General features: G+C 37.9%; 1 protein-coding gene across 1 annotated transcript in view; it reads right to left on the bottom strand.

Annotated features, from left to right (window-relative positions):
• Positions 1-10699: 10699 nt before the first annotated feature.
• CEP89 (centrosomal protein 89) overlaps positions 10700-15191 on the bottom strand; it is a 44729-nt gene continuing 40237 nt past the window's right edge. Inside the window, exon 19 of the mRNA XM_076349159.1 lies at positions 10700-12701. Coding sequence (XP_076205274.1) covers positions 12464-12701 — 238 coding nt within the window. The 3' untranslated portion in view covers positions 10700-12463. The remainder of the gene's footprint in view (positions 12702-15191) is intronic.

Genomic DNA, 15191 nt, shown 5'->3' with positions numbered 1-15191 from the left:
CTGTTTAAGCATGTAGGCTTGATCATCAGGAATTCCTGTCTTTTGTAATGTTGATCTAAATCTGTGACTAAAAATGGACTCTAAGAAAATGTGAAACAGACTTACATTGGTTTGTATTTGCCGTGTGTGCCAGACTCTGTGATGTGAATGTCTGTCTTCGAGACTGAGATTGCAAAGTAATGTCAGTACTGAAAACAAAACCAAAGCTGTATTTTTTTTTACTCAGTCTTACTCTTTCCTCTCTTTGTTTTTCTTGTTTAATTCTCACAGAAATAGGGTTAAACTTCAAGAGAAGCTCATCCATCTTAACTAACTTCTTGTTCGAAAATCACCATCTGAACGATGGTTGGACAAAAGTTCTTTCTTTCCCCACATTAAAGAGAATAAAGAGTGTTAAAATTATAGTCTTACTACAAGCATATGAAAACCCAGATATCAACAACTTACTCCTTTTTCTGCATCTTTTACAAGGACTTCAAAATATTTTTCATGGTAATTGTGATGTAGATAAAAACTAATGTTTTTATATCCATCAATTGCAGATGCCTCATTTGGGATCAGGTATTATGTAACATACTTCTATGTTGTCTATAGCTGATAATTTTGAAATTAAGATTTATAATCTTCTTATTTCTATGTTTTTCCTGAAATGCCACAGAAACTATTGAAATAGCTAATGTGAAAAGAAAAAAGAAGGGGGGGAATCATATTATGGGGCTTTGTCCCTCAAGATGAAGCAGACACACCTTTCACATCATCTCTACCCTGGAATTTCCAGAACAACAGGAAAAAAAAAAGGGGGGGGGGGGAAGTATATAATTTTGGTGAAAGGATAATGGAGTATGTAATCTTTCATTCCATATTAAGTAAAGTTTTGCTTAGGAATTTTCTTAGATTTAATGCAGGTAATCTTTGAATTTTTTGTGCAGATGTATGTTCTACACGTCTCGTGATGTCTTCAGATGTCTTTTCTTTCTGCATCAGATCTATACTTTGTTTCTTCAGATACAATAAAGGCAACATTGAAAATACGTTGTTTGAGTTCTTGCCTAAGCAACCAGCTTTTTTGCTCAACCTGAAATGTGTATTTGGAGAGTTCCCATCTTTTTAATAGGTGTCTTAAATCTCTGCCAGTGACTTGACCTTAACTAGCCTGTGTTTCCTTATAAAAATGGAAAAGTATCTTCATTTATTGTCTAGTTTTCTTTTAGGGGTTAATCTTCTTGGGATGCTATAAACTTAAAGGATTTGCAATTTTACCAGCAATCCTTCTTTTCCTCAGCCACTTAAGAAAAAAATAAACATTGAGTTCAAGGATTCTACTGTTGTTTTCGTCATGGACAAGAGAAATGGTATTTTACAACCATGGGAAAAGACTCCTTCCCTCTCAAATATATACATAGATGAAGAGATCAAGGAGTTCAAATTCCAAGGGGCTGCAGAAGCAAACACTCTGTGGGCTGGTCCTGTCTAAACGGTGTAGTTTGAACCTTTTCAAATGCTATTTACCAATTAAATTGTAAAAAGTAATTTTCAACTTTAATTTGGGAAATAGCAAGGGCACAGTGTATAAATACACCTTTTATTATCATTAGTCACTAATAATAAAGGTTAATGTTTGTTAGGGTTGGTATTTATTGCTTGCAGTAATGCACGTGTTCTGCTTTGACCAATACTTAAGCAAATAGTAAGGATCATTCTAACCTGCAGATTTTAATTGTAGCTTAGCCATATCTCAGAATGGGTACTTTCCATTCTAACCTTGCTACTTAACAGTTACTTAATTTTAATCAGAGGACCGGTCTGTTTACTTGCACTTGCTCTTCTTTGAATCCTACCATTAATAGATGTACTGTAAGAGGTGATCTCACTACTGTCATCCTTAAATGCATTTTAATTTTTTTTCTGAGTAACTGCAGGCATGCTGCAAGTGGAATATAAGAAAACGGCCTTTTTTAATAGCTGTGTCGATGACGGGTTATGATACTGGATTGTAAGATCTTTGCATCTTGTGGGAGTCAAGAGGAAAGATTAGATGACTATGTAGTTCTTAATGCCCAGCGTTTTTAAATACCTGCATTTTTTCCTTACTTAGTTCTTGGTTACAGTGTAGTTGGTCTTGCCCCTGTGACAAATAAGGCTGTTGGAAAGATCTTCAGGTTTGCAAAGGGTTTTGCACTAGACCTGCCTGCATAGTGCACGTTTTTTAGGAAGACAAAGATGGGGGTTTTTTTTATTATGTTATCTTAAGCACAGCTCTACAGAGACTCTTCATAAACTTGTAAATGCTGAGTATGTCATTCTACCCAAAAGATCACAAAAAAATCAAGGAGTCCCTTCTCAAGGATATTCTAAAGGAATTTTGGTGGCCTCTGAAGAAAATTGGCTTGACTATATCAAATTAGGATTTTTCAGAGCTTTCAGGAGCCAAAGTGTTTAACAGTGTTTCAGAGCTTGATCAGAATTACCGATTTCCCTAATACACAGCCAGCTCCTCTTTTTCCGTTTGAGGAACAAGCGCCTCACTTTGATCTCCTTTTTGAGTCCAAAATCCAGGTTGCATTCCACTGGTGTTTCAGCAAGGAGGGATTACCAGCTAACATTGGCTTTGGAAGATGGCATCTTTAGCGTGCCCATTTCTAGCTGAGGAAGAAAGCAGGGAATACTGAAGCACTCCACAGAGGTTATGATGCTCTGCGCTACCTAGTTTTGAAGTCTCAGTTTAATTTTAAATTTAACAAAACCAAATATTTGATACGTAAAACAACTTTTTAAGTACTACAATATGATATCTTTAGTTATTTTATGTCTGAATGAGTGTTTATATAGATATGTTGAAATTAATTTAGTACAGGAAAAAAAATTCAGAGATAAAATCTGGAGATCTCACTTGCTGAGAGCCCCCATTTTTAAAGGCAAAGAAGCCTTCAAAGTGCATCTGCTCTGCTAGATTCAAGCTGATTGACGCTGTAGAATTTTCACCATATTTATTTACATGAGATTTGCAGAGTGGGATGAGTGCTCAGAGCTCTCCTAAATGGAAGAGCTGTGCCTGGCCAGCCAAGGATTTGTAGTCCCAGAGGAAAAGCTCTTAGAACTCCTGATGCAATGTGCCAGTATAGTGGCATGAATTTTTCATGGTGAAAAATCTTAGGAGGCTCTCTCCTGAGCTGTTGAAGAGCAATGTTCTGGCTAGAAAGATAACAGCATCTTTCTGGCTTGAAAATAGAGGAAGGGAAAAAGAAAACAGATGGGTTTAAATGACTTTTAAATGGGCGGGGGGAATTTTCTAATAGGCTAGAAATTAGAAAATGAATGACCTTCAGTTCACAGGACATCAGGGCATACTTAATGTCTCTGCTGAATGTCAGAATCTCCCTGGTATTTACACAACAACTGAAGCACAGAGTATGCGATACTCTGACAACAGAGTAAGAAGTAATGCCAATATGTTTTAACAGTAGTTGGAAAATGCGTTGGACCTACTGAAGCTTACTGCAGACTCTCCAGTGGTTTGTTTTGGTTTTGGAAAGGTAGTGGCAGTGTTTGCTTTTTGAATTTATAATCACATTATTTAATGCAAATGTTTTTCTAGGAAAAATTATGTTCAGTTATTATGGACAGAATATGCTCTGTAAATTCAGCAATTAAACTTTAATGTGACCGCAGTTCCACAAATTCTGAATTGTTTTCTTAATTTCTTGATAAGAATTGAAGAACACTCCATGGTTTTTTTGTTGTTTTCTGAAAGGAAGCTGGAACTACTTCATTGGTTCAATTTAGAGACTGGAAGATACTGTAAATGGAAGGAAGGTGCAGTATATCGGAATCTATGCTCGTCAGCAGTGGTTGAGGTAAAATATTGAGTTGCTAATGTCAGGTGGGTAACAGGAAAAAAAATAAGGTGGCATGGGGGTAGTGGTTTTGTAGTAGAATAAACCAGCCAAATCATTTCTTTAGTATGTAGGAAACGGCAAAGTAACATGATTAAAAAAAAATCTCATTAAGTTCTGGTTTTTAACAGTTTTCTTCGATACCTGTGTACTAACCAAGTTCACTTACTTGACTATGCAAAATTCCAACACATTCACACTTGAGTGTGTTTGGAACTTCTTTCTAAATACAAGGTGATGATTTACTCAGAACAGGATAGTTAATTCTTCATTTCAGCACTTTAAAGATGCATAAAAGTTGTTACCTGTGCAAATAGGAAGAGTATTCTGTTTGTTTCTTTGTAGTACTATAGTGCCTCGCGGTAATAGCTATGACACTGGACTATAAAGGAATAAGTGGCAGCGAGTATGAATTTATCAGTAATTCTGTCAAAATAAACTGGTTTTATTTCTCAAAGTAATAAGCCAAGTGGATAGGAAAGAAACAGTAAAATATATATATCAATTTTGGAAGGGCTTTTATTGGTGACTCTTTATATTCTCAAGAGCAAACTGCGGAGGGAAAGTCTAGAAAATACATTAAAAAAAGCCAAACTGTAATAGAGCAGATGAAGAACTAATTGAAGAACTTAGGCAGAAAGAAGCAGTGGCTTACTGTCAGGCTGGGAAAAGGTTTGTTCTGCAGGAGTGTGTCCTGGGTCTGGTCTGTTCCGTGGTTGTGTTTATGTTGCAGCTGATGGAAAATACTGTGACTGTACAAATTGGTGAACAGTACAAAATACGGAGGATGCTGTAATAGGGTGGGCTGGTGAAGGGCTAGAACGTATTGCCCAAAGAAGTTAGAAGGATTCCTTCAGTACATACCTTTAATGAAAGATCAAACCAGCATCCGCCAGTAGTGGCCCAGTAAATCCTCCTATAGGAGCATTTTTCAGTGATCCTAGATTTTCTGTAGCGTGCTGAAAACTGCACCAAGCATAGGAGAGAAATCAGAACAAATGTTTCAGCTTCATAAGACATAACAGAATCATGAAAAGCTTTCTTGGCTGCTTAATTATTGTGTATACACAATAACATTCTGAAAGCTTTGAATTCGTGCTTGTCAACATTGAGCAGGATTTGCAGTATGTGCTTTGGTATGTGCAAAGTGATTTCTAGGCAAATCATGCCAGCTGGAGAGAGAAAAATAGACCTTTGTTTGTCTATTTGATTGCTGCAGGAGGTACAGGCTTCAAAGGTTTACAATATCCATATAACGTCCACAAAGTACATGGTAGTACTTTGGAGTGTAGGTAACAAGTTCTACATGAATGTGTGTGACAAGCTCTGCAGCCTCTGTCAGCTTCAGGGCTTTGAATTTCTGAAGGCAGTTGTTCTACAGTTCAGATTGTGCCTTTGGTACTTTTTCACAATGCTATTTTCTTCCATGAACTTCATCCCATTACTTAGTGTGGCTTGGTTCAAAGGTTACTTGAAGTAATTTATTTCCATCCCTGATGTTAACGGAAAAGTGAAGAATGATTACAAGTTTTGTTTCTTCCTTAGTTTTCACACGCTAGTTAGAGGAGAAATCTGTAACTTTGTGTTTCCCAGAAGCTCCCTCCAAAGATGAACCTACGGTAAACGGTGCCAGATTATTAGCTTTCTTGTGGTTTAGCAGTATTGCGTTTTTGTATGTAGCAGCAAGGATTGGAAAGAACTAAATTGGTCAATGGCTAGTATTGTATAATATTAGGGCTAGGGAGTTTAAAAAAAAATTGTAGTGGGAGAAGTCTTCTTTCACTCTGTGGAGGAAAAGGTAAGATAACCAGATCCTAGTAGTTAATTGGGGGTCAACTGCAGCCATTTCTAATACTGTAAGAGATAATATATTTAAATTTCTTAATTCTTTAAGAATTATCTATAGTAAAATGCTTTTTATTCTTTTGCACTGTTTGCTTTCACTATTTATTTCTCAGCTGAAGCAAGGTGAATGTGGAGCTTTCTGCTGTGTCGGTACAGGTGAGTTGAACAGCCTTTTGCAGATGCTAGCAGAAGGATTGTACCATGTGTCAGTTGGTGCCGGGTAAATGTAAATGTAAATGCAGCAGCCAGCAGGTGTCAGGTACGGTGTTAGATGGTGAGCACTTTTCCTCTTAAGTAGAAGCCCAACATCCCTTGCAACCAAAAAAACTTCAAGAATTTGCAAAGGTGGTGAGATCATATGAGATCAGCTGCTATCTTGATATTGTAAACCTTGCCCATTTTGCACGCTTTTTCATGCTCTCATTTTTTATAGCAGTACTCGTGTTTAGATGCTCTTCATCTCTTCTAAGTGTATCCTGTTGTAAAGAGAAGCTCAGTGTACTGGAAGCTGATGGCTTTGGTCTTAAAGACCATTGAATGATTTATGACCACTGTCATAATCTCTGCTCATATGGATCACAGACTTCGTGAGGGCAACTTCTCTGAAAACTACAACTTTATATATGACGTTTGAGAGAGAGCTGAATTCCTACTACTTCTGAAAATGTTTGTGGTTACAATTCATGTATCTTAAAGCAGGGTGACAGCAATCCCTAAGTAAGAGCAGAGTCCCGTTTATGCACTGTACAACTACGTCAAAGCTGTCAAATGCAGTTTCCTCCCAATTTGGTATCTTATCACCCAAGGAGTTCAACAACATAAAAATATTTGTTTCCCTTTGGTAAGGACATGCAGGTTTGTTTTGAATGGGTAGGAGTTTCTTTAGTTGCTTTTAGTCAGCTTTTGTATCAGGAAAAAAGTTTGCAATGATGGTAAAAAGTCTGCATATGGTTCCTAGCAGATGTAGTGCTGTGAAATACATTTTTCATTGCTGAAGGTTTCTCTGACAAATGCGGTTTTTAAGTTGGCCTTTTAAAACACTTTATATCACCGGTAAGTTGTGGCGTGCTAATGCAGAATTGTTTACACTGGCCAATTACAAGGAAGCTCTAGTTCTTGTGTCTGTGCTAAATAGTTGTAGTTAGAACTAGTTCTTTAGGCTTACAGAGCTATCCCTAGTACATTGCTAAAATGCAGGGCACAAGAATTAATTTTCAACTACTTTTTGTAATGCTGTCTTGATCCCCTGTCCTTTTGACTGGCTTATTTCAGATTATATAGGCTAACAATTTTTTTCCTACCAAAATCTGAGAAATTAAAATCATATGACCAGTGGGGAGAAGAACTAATAAGTATTAAGTAGCGTTCAGAATACTTGCACATATGTGTGTGCAAAATGATGACCACAGTGAAGGTGGAAAAATTCATAGACCCATCTAGTGAAAGCGGTGCCCTTCTTTTCACCTTTGATCATCAGACCACAACTAATCCTTAATTAAACATGAGACTGACTTAGAATGGTGTCACGTAGTCCACTTACAATAATCTGATGCTGTTCTGAAGGGAAGAACACATACCAGCAACTGGTTTTTATTGGTTCAAGTCCCATCCTAACTTGTCCTGTCTGCTTCTAACTTCTGTAGCACCTCTCTTTCCTGTCTTCCTGTTGAGTACTGCAGCAGAGCAAGAAGATTATGACTGTGGAGAAGAATCCTGCGCACAAGGTAGCGGTGTGATTGAATTGGGTTTTTAATACAGCTACAAAAGGAAGAGGTAAGGAGGGTAGTCGTATCTACGGCTGAAGTGCAAGGCAGGTGACTGTCTTGCCTAGTCACTTCTCACGAAGTCCTTGGCCATACCCGAGAACTGCTGATCACTCTATTCTTTAACTATTATCTCACTATGATGAGGTGCATCTGTTTCTTTAGACTTGTCTGCCTGATACCCCCTTTTTTTAATCTGTCCATTTTTCCTGCTCTTTTGATAACGGAAAATGAGTTTCAGAAACACTGCTTGTGTCAATCACTTACTTGACTGGAATATAACTTAAAGTGTGTTATAGACTAGACTTTCCAGCACTGGCATCTAATTCACTGATTCTGTTGTTAAAATGTTGTTTCATTGGCAGTGCATCTTTATGGAATTAATCTGTAATAAGAAATTAATACCAGAGGAGAATGTTGTCTGTTCACTCCAAATCTTCTACTTGCATGATAGCATGTATTTGGTATTAATCAACAAAAAGAAAGTTTTCAATTTTCCACGTTCTAACCTAATTCTAACCTAACCCATTTAAAACTTTTTTTTTCTGATTTCGGATGGAACCAAAGTATTCTGTAATTTGTCTTAGTTACCTGACCTGAATCAGGGTTCCTTCTGCTGGATAAATGCCCGTGTTCCATGGCAATACATGGAAAAAAGTGTATTCCAAGTATTTTCAGTCTGTGAAATGAAAGGTCTCTGTATTGGAACAGTGAAGTCCAGCCCATCTATCTATCATTGGGTGTGTTGGTTACATTGCGTCTTTCTGTGGTTCATGATGGGTTTATTTGCCTAATCCGAGTTGTAATAAAATGTCACATAGCAACTGTGTTTATAGGTCTGTCAGCCTCGGGACAGGCTGAAGTGGCAGCCTTCTTTTCCCAGTGGCAGAAAAAGGCAGTTTTACTGAACAGACACAAGCCTGTTACCAGAACCGTGTGCAGTTTTAGTTAACTAGGAGAATGAGGTGTTTTCTGGCCAGTTGTCACAACTCAGCGCACCTTCAACCACAGTTCCCAAGCATGACCAAAACTTCTGTCGGGCCAGCTGTGGGCATCGGCCTGCCGAGTGCGTATCGTTAATGCCTTAGTGATGCTGCTGAATTGTGTGATAAATGGGTTGGGCACCGACTGGGAGAGGGCCCTGCATTTTGTGCTGTGTTTGGAAAGCCTGAGAATCCAGTGTGAGCAAACTTTTTTCCCACTAAAGAACTTCGCACTTTTACAACGCCCTTCTTCAAATAGCATGTAATTGCATATAATTTGATCTGTAATGGTAAGTAGTAAAACTGCTCAATGCTTCTTAACCGTGCTTGGTGCCGCCATCGAGTTTAGCACCTTCCTTGGGTGGCATTTTCAAGCAGTTGACTTCAGTATCGCGTGTGTATGTTTGGGGGGAGTGTATGTTAAGAGTTGAAAATGTATGTAATTTTTAAAGATTGTTTTTTTTAAATAAAATGTACTGATAAACTCCCTGTAGTGATTCCTTGTGGGGTTTGGTTATCAAACGATGCAGTTAAATTCTCCTTAATTGCACCTCCCAGAATTACCTGAGCTTTCAATATTCTGAAGCTGGAAAGAGTCAGTAACTACCAAAATATACAAAATGCCTCGAACTGGGGTGGTTTCTAGTGGCTCATTGGGGGTTTTTTCCAGTGCTCAAAGAAAATTATTTTGTTTTCATTTTTAACTGCTTTTTAAGCATAGAAGTGATGATGATCATCCATCTCTAAGCTCTTTACGTTGTTTTTTCTAGTTAGCTTTTGAGACATTAGATTTTTGATTATTTTAAGTAGTGGTATTGCCTGGTAGGCAATCTTAAAATTATCAACTTCGTTAGTCATTTCAGTGGGATTTTTCTGGGGTTTTTTACTTCATGTTTAAATGTGTGTTTTTAATTTAAAAAAAAAAAAAAATTTTAAGAGAATACCTGTGTGTAATGCCTCTTATGTTTTTTCTAATCCTACAATCAGTGGTCTGCAATAAACGTTATTTCATGTACTTTCTGTACGTAGAAACATTCTAAACCCAAGTGTTTTAATGTGAGATGAAAAACATCCGGAGCCCAAGATTTATCTTTCATCTGAAAGAGACTTAAGGGAAAACCAATTCTTTTAGCTGTTCTTAAAGAGAAAATTAGTTTCTTTCCTAACTGTCAGAAGGCACTGGAGAGAAGCACCTGTCTAATCATTAATTCTATTTGTACAATCTTGATGCTCTTGCAAATGTGTTTGCTTTTGTTAATCTGAAACGATTCCAGGATTTTACTGTCCAAGAATGCTAAATAGGTGATATGTGCATACGTATTTAAAACATCTTTTAATAGGATTCTTTGGTGTGCCAAAACAGTGGTCCTGAGCCACAAAAGGACTTTCTCATCCGTGGGACATTGTGTTTTCTCAGTTTTATTGCAAATGCTGTGGAAACTGAGTATGGATAATCTCCCAGGGATTTGATTAAATGTTAGCTCATTTAAAGTTTAACATAATGTTTTAATGATATGCAAATGAAGAAGTCAGTGTAGCATTTCTGAACATAGTGTTAGTGTCACTGTCGAGGTGCTGCCCTTTGAACTGTGTATTAAAACCTGCTCTAAAATGGAGCTGTGAAAATGGGAAGCGGGTGTGGCAGAAGTGTGTGTACTTCTAAGATGTTCCCAGTTTACTTAAGTGGAAGAACAGTTAAGCCGATATTGAGAGAGTTTTGAAAATCTCATTTCTATTTATAAGGAATTACCAGTCTGATAGGTTTTTGGTTTTTTTCCCCCCCCTGTGAAGTTGTTTATTTTTACAAAATCTTGAGATGTAATCAAAAGGGCAATTAAAAACAGATGAGAACAATAGGTAAATCACTTACGTACGCAGTTCCAAGGTTGCATTTGCATACTCAGAGATGCTTATCTTGAAAATATGACAAAATACTTCATTTTCAAAAACACGAAAACCGATGTGGGCATAGCCACGTTTGCTTGATGTTCTTTCAGGATTATTGTAAGCATACATGCAGATTGGAGCTCATATGGAAATCAGGGGAGGGTGTATGTCTATGTAGTCTATATATGACTTGTCTGAATAGGTATTTCGGACCTTCCGTTTCAAATTAGTTTTTTTCAAATTCAAGGAAGACAGGAGACAGGACTGGTTTAGCAACAGACCGCTCCCCCCACCCCCACCCCCCCAGCAAAAAAAAAACCCTGACAACTTCACATGTTAAGTTAGGTTATTTAAGACTGTGCTTAAAAATAGTTTCTGATGTTTTGGTTGTTATTGTGAGTCACTGAGTCCTAAAATAATCAAGTTGAAAAAGCCAGGAGAACGAAAGAATTTGAAGATGTACCTCTTGTTAAGTCTCTGGGAGGAGACCGTAAGATAGTAGTGCTAGTTTTGTTAGTCAGAATCTTCATGTGGCATGTTGAAGGTTTTATCTTGATGAGCTGGTAAGGTGGTTGTACTTGTTTTATTCCCAGCCAAGGAAAAGTAATTAAAGTACATATTAAAATCCCACTGATCGTAGGACTCGCCTATATTTATGGCCTTAGCTACCTGGGTGTTTTGTCTCTCTTCAGGGTGATATCTGAGCGCGCTAAGACTTTGCAAGTGCTTTGAGAGTCTACTGTAGAGTCTTTGACGTTCCACTGTATTGCAGAAGCTGGCTTTAAAAACGGTACCTACACACAACACTGAAAACCGGTGTGGTAGGAGGTGCTCTCACCACCCTCTCCTAAATAACCCTCTGCTGCCGAGTCGTGGCCTTACCCTGGAAGAAAACGCCTCGGGAAAGCAGGAAACTTTCTAGACACAAACAGTATGTATGCTTTTTGGTATTTAACTTTGTTTTCTACTCTTTTTGTTAACTTTGATCAAAGCCAATGAGATTCTTCATTATTTCTAATATTATACAGCTACGATAGTTACAGGTTTTTTGTATTCTTACAGTTTTCTGGTACCGTTTAGGTTTTGTTATGGAAATGAAGCAAAAGCAAAAAGCTGATCTGACGAGCTATGCGTAAATGCAAAATAAAGTCACTTCATACCAATACATACTACTCCAACGTGATGTGCAATATTGTGAAAAATCAACAATTATGAAAGCTAAGACAAATACGCATCATAATAATCTAAAGGCTGGCACTGCTGCAGAGAATGCTCTGGGGAAAAAAGTGGCTTCTGAAGCTCCTGAATCTGAAGTGGGATGAACAAGGCAATCTGGAGGAGGGCTGCATCCTCTGCTGGCATCTTGTCCCCTTGGCAAAACTATGGTAGGAACTTGCTGACGCCTGGGCTCCTGTAAATCTATTTGGTGGACAGTTGTGTGTTCAGGCACCACCAGTCGTCATCAGGATGTGGCTGCTTTGTCTGCTTCCCAGTAGAATTTTTCTCTGCCCTTGAGATGACAAGATTTTTGGCAGACAATCTGGTATAAGGACATCTCAGGATGTCAAGATGCGTCATGACCAGCAAGAGGAACATACAACACACTTTTTTTTTTTTTTTTTTAACCTGATCATACTCCGTCTATACTTTATTTGGTGATCTGGGGAGAATTTATTGAAATCTGACCTTTTAATTAAAACATATCTAATAGAGACACATTATTTACCATATCAGAGGCTGGCTATCTTGCTGTTCGCTTGTTTTGTGGCAAGGTATGTGTCCGTGCTAGAACGCCAAGCTTACCAGTTCTTTATCTTGTTAACTGGATACTTGTCCTTTTATGTTAACTTAGAGCTGTACTGCATGTTGCCTTAACAAGGAATAGCCTTTTCTTCAAAAAACAAAGTCATATTTTAGGCTAGACTTACACTGTTGATGGTACAGCTGGAGAATATGCTGTTGTCATTTTGATGGCACTAAAAATACATTTTGAAGAGGGTACATGTTCCATTACATCTTGTGTTGTTGAAAAAGTCAAATTCAGGCACTGAGTTCTCTTTCTTGGATGAGACGTGTAATGCATCTCTTCTTATCACTGAGATTCTTGTCGAATTTCATTTTTAGTAGCGCATGAGGGTTTCACATCACAGTAACTAAAATCACGTCTGTAAACTAGGTCCTTCTGAGAGACTTCATCTAAGCATGGCTCGTGAACTGTGATGGTAGTCCACATGTTGTTCTTCCCCAGGGATTTATGTAAGAGTTCTCTCATTCTCCTGTTTTCTTTGGATGTGGATTCCCAAATGATGTCAAGTTCCCCTTCCACTTTCCTAGAGAAAAAAAAAAAGAGAAATCCTAATTTTAAAAACCTTTGCAGCAGTACGTAATTACAGTATGCGGATAAGCAAATTATAAACGTAACAAATTATAAAGCATGTATTTAGATGCTTGAAATTATCTGACTGAAATTAATTCCTATTTTGTTTTTAAAAAAGCCCACTAAATGTAATGCTAGAGAGGATATGGTCAGAAAAAAAAGATCTGGATATGATCAGAAAAAAAAGATCTGGATCCATGTAGTAAGTTGGATTAAGCCCACGCAGAGCGCAGTGCATGTAAGAGCCAAATATCGTGACTGCCACTGTCTACTGAATCGGGACCCGTCGTGACTGCAGTTCTGCTTCCTCTAACAGGTACGTCCCTTCCGCCCGGTGCCAGGAGTTCTGCATCTCTCCGCTCAGAGGCTAAAAATGTATGATTAAACCGTGTGTCAGACTTCGTGCTCAGCTAATGCCTCATTGTGGAGGTCAAACAGGAGTGGTGTAAAATTTTTTTTGGGGGGACAGGAGGCAAAGATAGTGAAGGGCAGTCCTTAAGGCATTATAACCTTAAGGCCCAATTTCTCTGACTGCCCAAGCATAAATGAATGAATTGTTTAATGTTTTTCTCAAGAAAAAGGTTATTTTTTTCAAACGTGGCAGCTAACATCATTTAATAATGCAGTGTATTCCAACAGCAGACTCTTTAAGTTATATTTGGTCAAGGTTAAGCTCTTGGGTTTCCTCTGACTTGCTTCTAGTATATGTCAAAATACAAAATAATCAGAAAATCAAGATCATTTGAAGTGGAAAGAAAAGCTATTGCATAGAAAATGAGCACACAAATCTTAATGGTATAGACTTCTCTAACACAGTCACTTCAAGCCACTACCTGAAGCACTTGATAGAGCTAGCCCTTTACACAAATTCTCCTGAATACCAGATTCTAAAAATGAGAAGCAAATCAATGCACAACATATACGTGTTGAGATTAAATGCTGTCAGGCTACGTTTCTGGCAAAAGGTGTATACTAGAAAATACATAATCAGTATTTCTTACAGAGCCCTTTGTGATCAATAACACTGAGAACGTTAAAAAAAGTGGTAAAAAGCGGCCCAGACATAGCACTAGTTCATTTTGTGTTTCACCTTATGACTGAATATATAGATGGAAGATGAAAAAAAAACTTCCTGAGAAGGCCTTAAGATTATCCTTGTATATATTGCTTGGAATGAACTTTTGGTAGTGGAAGAGATTGTTAGCCATTAAGAATGGAATTAAAGCAAAAGAAGGCAGGTGAAAGCAGTACAGTTGCTAAGAGTAGTCCAAGACTCTGCTCAAGAACATGGGAAGCCACGTTAATGAGTTGGACCTTTCCATTTCTGCCAAGTCTCTAAAAAGCTATTGAGAAGCCATCTCTCTTTTTCTTTTTTCTTTTTTTTTTTTGAAACGCCAAAACTGTAGATGACTTTGTTCTCACAAAGTACATTTCTCCTTGAGCCAGCGGTAAGAGTGTCTAATAATACCAGTTTCTCAGCATATGCTTCAAAATGCTTTACAAAGGCAGTTACTATCCTCAGCTTACATTTTGGGGGAGGCACAAAGAGTAAAATTACACGATTGAACTCCCCCCAAAAAGCCATCCGGAGTTTCACATATTGGTTGACTCTGGCTCTTTGTACTGTGATCTTGGAACATTTTCAGCATCTTGTTTTGTTTTTAAATGAACTTTTATATCTTGATAGGGACAAGCTCCTGTTCTCTGTTGCCACTCCTCTCCAACTGGAGTCTGCATGCGGTGTGTGCTTATGTTCTACTATTAATATACTTAATCTGGTTTACCCTTATTGTAGCGCAGAACATGACCCAGGCTTTATTTCACCTAATTTCTAAAACCAAGACTGTTTTTTTTAGATAGTTTCAATGTTAATGCTTGTATGAGCTTGAGGCAGAGAAAACTTGAAGAAGGTGAAACTAAAGATCACCGAATTCTGAATTGTCATTTAACACCGACAGCATGCCTGACAAATGGGATGCTCATTTTCAGTCCATACATTGTTCAATAGCAACTGCATCGATTTTAGAAAAAACAGTTCAAAGAGACTAGTTTTAAAAGTATCCACGTGGTTAACATTACTTCAGTAGCAAGGAAACACATGCCGTTAGAGGTAGTGGTGTATCTGAACTCTTCCTGAAGGATTAATTTTTAAACAGAGCTGAGATGCAGAATCTGAAAGCGCTCGCTGACTTTGCTTTGGAATGAGCAGTCAAAGCATGTTGTTGTCAAGGAAGCACGTTGCAGATGCCCCTGGCTTTGCACACAGTATACTGCAGTCATAGGTAAGTCTTTTCAGTGTGGCAGAATGTACTGCTTTTATAGTTCAGCTGTTTTTCAGGTGAGTATCCAAGAAGCAGCAGTTACGACCCAACTATAGTTAGACAAGGGGGTTTTGTCTCTGTGTGTTTTGGGGTTTTTTTTGTTTTAAAACTCTGACCCGATC

This window comes from Aptenodytes patagonicus, chromosome 11 (genome assembly GCF_965638725.1).
Source record: "Aptenodytes patagonicus chromosome 11, bAptPat1.pri.cur, whole genome shotgun sequence".
Lineage (NCBI taxonomy): Eukaryota > Metazoa > Chordata > Aves > Sphenisciformes > Spheniscidae > Aptenodytes > Aptenodytes patagonicus.
This window is presented reverse-complemented; position numbering and strand designations above follow the sequence as displayed.